General features: G+C 35.2%; 1 protein-coding gene across 3 annotated transcripts; it reads left to right on the plus strand.

The window, feature by feature from the left end:
• The first annotated feature begins 616 nt into the window (after positions 1 to 616).
• Positions 617 to 6541, plus strand: LOC149541964 (uncharacterized). Of its 3 annotated transcripts, XM_089797016.1 has the most exons (6): positions 1804 to 1877; positions 2269 to 2370; positions 2515 to 3167; positions 3979 to 4157; positions 4636 to 5061; positions 5973 to 6541. In XM_089797016.1, the coding sequence occupies exons 3-6, from the start codon at positions 2537 to 2539 to the stop codon at positions 6063 to 6065; spliced, it is 1329 nt and encodes a 442-aa protein (XP_089653142.1). In that variant the 5' UTR covers positions 1804 to 1877; positions 2269 to 2370; positions 2515 to 2536; the 3' UTR covers positions 6066 to 6541. The 3 variants fall into 3 exon arrangements, with proteins under 3 accessions (XP_089653140.1, XP_089653141.1, XP_089653142.1); XM_089797014.1 differs by lacking the exons at positions 1804 to 1877; positions 2269 to 2370 and adding an exon at positions 617 to 900; XM_089797015.1 differs by lacking the exons at positions 1804 to 1877; positions 2269 to 2370 and adding an exon at positions 939 to 1226.
• Positions 6542 to 7031: the final 490 nt, after the last annotated feature.

Consider the following 7031-nt stretch of genomic DNA (forward strand, 5'->3'; position numbering starts at 1 on the left):
CCCATGATAGGTTTTAACGCTAGGGTTTGGCAGTTGTAAGGAAAAGGTTGGACAGAAAGGCGGAGTTGCATGGGATAGAGCACTGACATGTCTAAACAAAGGAAGCCTAACACTGTACAGTACAGTCTTAGAGAGTGAGATGTCAACTGAATGGGTGGTTTTTAACTTGTATTTGATTCATCTTGCACTTATTACGAGAGTCTTTTGTATTGTATATTGTATTGTAGCAGTCTAGGGGCTTCTTGTATTGTAATAATTTGTTCATCAGTCTTAAGGCTAAGTCTAAGTGTACCTTTGAAGCAGTGGGTACATCTTATTGCTTGTCGTTTTTATCAAAGGATACCATTTCTTGCATGAAGATGGGCCCTGAGCTTTTTGTCTTAACTCTTGAATTTCTCCATTTTTAATCTTATTCCCTTCACATACGTCGCTTTGGAATATTAATGCGTTTTGGAAAAGCAAAGTAAGAAGGACGTTGATTGATTGTGTGGATGTGTTGAAATGGGTTATGATTAAAACCTTTGAAACACTGTTTTTTACAGATTTAAAAAAAAATCACAACACGCTTTTCGACGTCAGCAGTGATCATAAAAAGGGTTTGTTGTGTGTGATTATGATGATCAAAGTTATATTAGGAGTTGGGTGTTGTATTGGATTGCATTGGAGTGAAGCTGGGCTTTGAGTTTTGAATTTGAAGCTGATAAATAAACAAACAAGAATAGATACATATATATGAGATATTTTGGTTTGTTTGTTTGATGATATATGTGAGGACAGTAAGAGAAGGTTTTGTAGGGTCATAATATTGTCCTCTGCTGTCAACAACCGGATGAGGATGATGATGATGATGAATGTGATGATTATGGTGATCTTTTTGTTGTTGTCGCAGAGCTTTTGAAGGTAATCTTTAAATGCTGCAGACTTTATGATGATGTGCTGACTGAATTCTTCTTCAATGGCAGATTACTTTTTAGCCTGCAAAATTACACAGTCAAGTCTGTTTTAGATCTTTACTTGTCTTTTCCTTTCTTGGGCACTGATTAATTTGATTGCCAATGGCTTTTTGGTACTAATTACAGCCCAACTTAGTAAGTTGTTTTAGGATAATGGTCTGAGATGAGATTTTTCTACACCTTAATGGCCTTTTCTTTCTGGTTGTACCACATGTGCAATATCAATTCATTGGACTTGTTCTTTCAGAGCCAAGTCTATGGTTTTGGAAATAGGTAAGTGGACAAATCCTATATAATCTATTTACTTTTTTCTTCGGAGCTTTCATGTTTGTGAGCGATTCAAAAGAAGGATATTTGAAAAACATGAACAGTTAATCTAGAAACAGCAATTATTAACATTAGAGATTTTAGTAGTTCTTAGTGTAGTCCACTAATTTGATTCAGTTGTGGAATTCATTCATTCATTCAGTATAGTTGTGTACATGCAGTTATACATTGTTGACCGTAATTGTTGTGTGGTTGCTATGTTATCATTTCTTTTCAGCTTGGATACGACTGATTCTACTGCAAGAAAATCCATGTCTTATGTCATACTGTTTGGTTGAGCATGGCCTTTCTGAAATACACTCATTAGTAGTCCTGTCCATTACACCATTTCAGTTGGTAATTATAGTTCCCATTTGATTTTGTTCTCCATCACTATTACTACTACCTATAAGATTCCTAGGCCATTCTTGGGTTTTGTTTTGCTCACCCACTTATGCCATGAAGAATGCCATACAATCTTCTCTTCTTAGGACATTAAACATAATTATTATAGTGCAAGGAAGTCCATAAATTCTACTGTTGGGAATGATTCTATTGCAAGGACCTCCATTATCCTATTGCTTGTTTGTGTGGCTCGTGTGATCGTTTCACTGCCTGGTTGTCCTCCTTTCTTCTCTGATACTTGTTCATTAACTTCCACAATGCTTTCTTTTCTTCCACTTTGGCTAGGATCTATCATAACTCTATATGCTTTTCAGCCGGTGTAGAAAACCTCAAGGAAAATGAGTTAGTGGTATTGTATGTAGAGCATTTGGACTGACTCAATTGATTGTAAAATGAAAGCTTTCCTTGAGCAATCTTTTTCTGCATGAAATATGGGCTTATTCAGCAATTGCATTGTAATTCTTTTGCACCTCATATTCTAGACCTTAGTTTGGCCGCACTATACTTAAGATCATCTTGGTTAGAGATTTTATTTTTTAGTGGGCTCCTTACATCATCAAATTAGTTCATGACAGACGTCTTAACAGAACTTTCTTTTTTTCAGAGAGCTATAAAGGTTCTATCTTTGCTGTCATTTTTTGGGTAATAAATTCCTCATTTTGCGAATGGATGCAACGTGTGCAATAAAGGGAAAACTATGGAGAATGCAAGTTCCTGCCACGTTCACTTCGTGTGTTTACTGCAGAATGAATTATTACATTGAATCACAGCACAGAATATGTGAATGAATTTTGCATAGTCAAAGAAATAATATTGTATTCATAGAACATGTTGTTTTCCTTGCTTGCAGGTATTAAAAAAGCCTGAATTGTATGCATTTTGATAGACAACGAATCATTTTTTGTGGGACATTGTCGATCAAGAAGAGAGCAAAGAAAATGGTTTTAGAGGCCTTAAACTCGTCATCATCATCCCAACTGTTTCTTGGGCCTCAGCCGGATGAAGAAGGAGGCTTTTATAACACCTCTTTGTTCCAAATGTTGGAAGGAATCACAAATAATAACACCTCTTCTCTTGCTGAAGACATGGAAGAAAAGCTGGCTGCTCTGGACCAACTAGAGAAAAGACACAAGCCATGGCAGCATAGCTTTCAGCAGCTTTTGAACTTTCCTCTCTCTCATGATGAATCCCTTTTTGGGATTCATGGAAATAATCACTTTGTTTATCCATCGGAGAACTTGAACATTTTGGGACATATACATCAGCAGCAGCAACAACAGCAGCAGCAGCTTTTTGAGCTTGAAAGTTGCATTACACATGTTTCTGATTTGAAGAATGAGGCCAAAGATCAGTCTGGTTCTGAAGCAATAGAAGAAGGTGTTAGCTCCTCTACACTTCATGAGCCCAATTCTTGTGTTACTGTCAATTCTTCCTCTGATAATTGCAACGGTGGGGCATTTGTAACATCCTCAGAACCAATTACTAAGCCAGCCCAGTTTTCAGGTATGAGCAAAATCGCCCACTTATGGACTAGCAGTAAATTGAAACATTTAGATTGATAGTAAGCCTAAAATGATAAGCCCAAGCCCAGTTTTTTGAGCATATTTGAGCATATTTGCTATACACTTGATCAAAGATGTTATAGAACTTGCAATATGAATGGTTTTGAGATTTTGATTTGAAGTGTGAAAGAAAATTGATCATCAATTTTTCGAATCATATCACATGATTCATTTCTACTCTCTAATTATTTGTTCTATTCTAATAATGATGGATCATGTAATATGATCTAAAACTTTGACACACAGTTTAAATCATAAGTGTAAAACTAGCCTTATGAGATAGAGCTTGCATGATTCTAATTGCGATATGGTTGTTGAGAGTGGTCTTTGATTTTGAAAGTGATTTTCTTTGATAAGATTGCTAAACAGATTTAAGATCAATGATTAGGATCTTTGTCAAAATGGTTATTGACCAATTATGTTTAACAGTAGCTTGTGACCTGTGATGTGGTGAGCTAATGCTATGAAGGTTAAATGCTTTGGGTTTATACTTTGTTAAAAATGGCCAACACCCATCAGCCTAAATGGGGGTGCAGACCAGATGAAGAACAAAGAATGGTCATACATTTAAGCTTGAAAGTTTTGTTAACAGAAGTAAGGCAGAAGAGCTAATATGTTTGCTTGCATTAAACCTGTTGTAATATATAACATGCCAGATTCATGTTAACTAATCTATTGTAAGGTGTTCTAGCTTGCTACTATAATTCAAGTAAAAGGGACTTTAGTTTAACAAAAGAATCCTCTTTTTGTAGGTACAAGAATGGAGGGCAGGGAGAGAAGGAAGAGAAAACGGTCCAAAACATGCAAGAACATTGAAGAAGTAGAGAGCCAAAGAATGACTCATATTGCTGTGGAACGCAACAGACGCAAGCAGATGAATGAGCATTTGTCTGTTTTGCGCTCTCTCATGCCTGGATCCTACATTCAAAGGGTAGGCCCATTTTCCAGTATCTCTGTAAAGCCTGTCAGCGAATAAAATATAATACCTTTTTGGGCTTTGTTTGATTCTTATGGATTTTTTTTTTATGATTCAATGTATTGAAGTTTTCAACTCTTCTTTAAAATTTCTTTTGCCTGTCATGAAGTTAAAAGGGTGGGTGCTGTCTAGTCTACTCTTCTCTCATATCAGAGATGATATCGTTTTTTCAGTTTATTGTTGTGGTAATGAATCATAGAGTGCGATTCAAACATTTATGACTGTCTGATATCAGAATGATATCTCTGTCAAGATAAATTATTATTATTTATTAAGTTCCAGTAAACTCAAACCCAAGACTTTCCAAATAAGAGATTTACAATTTACCCTTGTGTTGTATTGTGGGCTCTTGCCTATTTATGATTACAATTTTAATGCAGTTTTATCCAATATTTATGTTTGGTCTTCTAAGGAGCATTTGTATGATATGCAGGGAGATCAGGCATCTATTATTGGAGGTGCCATAGATTTTGTGAAGGAGCTCGAGCAGCTATTGCAGTCACTTCAGGCACAGAAGAGAAGGCGCGAGTCTGAGGAATTAGGTTACAGTCCCACTTCACCCATTCCCTTCAATGGCTTCTTCCAATCTCCACAGTATACATCGTACTCAGCACAGTGGAAAAACAGCAGTGACTCTTTCAATGATGTTACAAGCGATCTGATTGCAGAGAACAAGTCAGCAGTGGCAGACATAGAGGTCACCATGATTGAAACTCATGCAAGCCTCAAGATTCTTTCTCAAAAGAGGCCTGGACAACTTCTCAAAACCATTGCTGCTTTACAAAGTCTTCGTATGACCATTTTGCATCTCAACATAACCACCATAGACCAGACTGTTCTCTATTCATTTAATGTCAAGGTAAAGAAAGAAAAAACACACAGATTTTCATTTTTTTTGTCCAGTTAAATTTGCACAATTCATAGATAATCTTTGAATGTTTCTGGATTCAATTGTGTCTCATTTTTTTGCATCAACATTTCGAATAATTTTCTGTGATCTACCGTCAGGATCAATGATAGATAACAAAAGAAATAAATGATGGATTATGAAGTGTGATATCAAACATAGATGCAAAAACCAGTAAAACAATGTTTTGGATCACACTCTGTGATTGATGATCATCAGGATGAATGATAGTGTACAAAAGAAATAAATGATAGATCACAGGATGTGTTCCAAAATATTGATCAAAAAAATGACGACAAATCTAAAAACATTCAAAAATTAGATTAGACACAGAAGTTTCAGTATTTAGGATTTAATCAGAGAGGTTTTTCCTTGTTGGGACCAAAAGAATTAGATGTGCACCGTCGCATACAACCAATTTGTGTGACTAATCCATATGAAATTTTCTTTGTGCCCATTACCTTACTATTGATGTTAGATACATAGTAGATTTATATAGATGGTCCTATCAATTTATATGCCAATGGCATTTTCTATTGCCTGGCATGATGTTTATCTTAGTTAAGATTCAGCTGATATAATGAATGGTTAAAGTTGAGCATTAAGTCGAATATTCAAGACATTGAGTTTTTTTATAGGCCGTTTAGTCTTGTAGATGTCATTAAGATAAATATTTCATTTATTTGGTAATGGCATTTTCTATTGTCTAGCATGTTGTTAATCTTAGTTAAACATCAGTTGATATAATGAATGGTGTAAGTTGAGCATTCAAAATATTGAGTTTTTGATATAGGCTGTTTAGTCTAGTGGACGTCATTAAGATGAATTTCTCATTCATTTGTATAAATTTTAATCTTGTGCAGATTGAAGATGATTGTCAGCTGACCTCTGCTGATGAAATTGCTACAGCAGTGCATCAGATTTTCAACATAATCCATTCCAACACCATGAATTGAATGGGAGGAGGCTCATGTCTCCATATATTTTCAGTATATTCTCATTCTAGAAATCTTCTGTTGAAAACATCTTAATTGAAGCAGGAGAATATGGTACGAATGATATCCATGGCAGATCAACTTCTTGTCTTTCAGATGAGATGCAGAAGCATTCATTGCAGATAAGAATTTAGCAGGATTCCTTCTCAATGACTATTCCTTCAAGAAGAGATATTCCCACCGTACAATGTCTATAGCATAGAAGAATGGAGTCATTAATGCATACCATGGAAGAGACCCTTTGACCCTTTTCCTCGTGGGTTTTAAATGTTCTCACAAACTATTGTACTTCAGGGTGGTTTTCCAACTTCAGTTTTCCTCTACATTTACTGTTTTATACATATTCTTGATAGGCCTTGGCAAGAGAGACATCATATGTATCCATAAAAGATGAAGCTGTGAAAGGATGGGGAAATATATTACAGCTTATTTCACCACTTTGCTTTTATCTCTACTACTTTACCCACTCTATTATGGTGTTTAAAATAATACAGTGTACCCATAAAACAATTTTGAACAGCTAAGGTTCCTTGTTAATCATAGTGGCTTATCTTTTATATAGATGTTGAAGTTCTAATAAAAGGTTTTGTTTTAGTTTTTCAACTATAAATTATGGTATTGTTATGAAGATTCAATTGTCTATTATTCGAGTTAAATTTATTGATTCATGTGCAATGGTTCATACAAATCGATCTTTCAATAAAGTGAATAGTACACTTAGTATTTATCGTATCTAAGTGGTGTTCAAAACATAGAACATTTGCTAACCCATCTTAGTATTACAAAGCATGAACTTTCTTCTAAGATTAAGCCCACTTAGCTTGCAACTACAAGATATTCCTCCGGTTCCTCTAACAAAACTAGTGTGCATATGAAAAGAAGAGATTTTTGTGTCAATCAAGTTGTTTTATGTGAGTTAAAACAATG

The sequence above is a fragment of the Cupressus sempervirens genome, chromosome 8 (genome assembly GCF_028749045.1).
Source record: "Cupressus sempervirens isolate cs-2001-9-10 chromosome 8, ASM2874904v1, whole genome shotgun sequence".
NCBI lineage: Eukaryota > Viridiplantae > Streptophyta > Pinopsida > Cupressales > Cupressaceae > Cupressus > Cupressus sempervirens.

Excerpts from the sequence above, each read along its gene's own strand:
- LOC149541964 (XM_089797014.1), top strand. The coding sequence starts at position 2,537 with ATGCATTTTGATAGACAACGAATCATTTTTTGTGGGACATTGTCGATC. Across the intron at positions 3,168-3,978 it reads TAAGCCAGCCCAGTTTTCAG|GTACAAGAATGGAGGGCAGG; the intron begins GTATGAGCAAAA and ends CTCTTTTTGTAG. Across the intron at positions 4,158-4,635 it reads CTGGATCCTACATTCAAAGG|GGAGATCAGGCATCTATTAT; the intron begins GTAGGCCCATTT and ends TATGATATGCAG.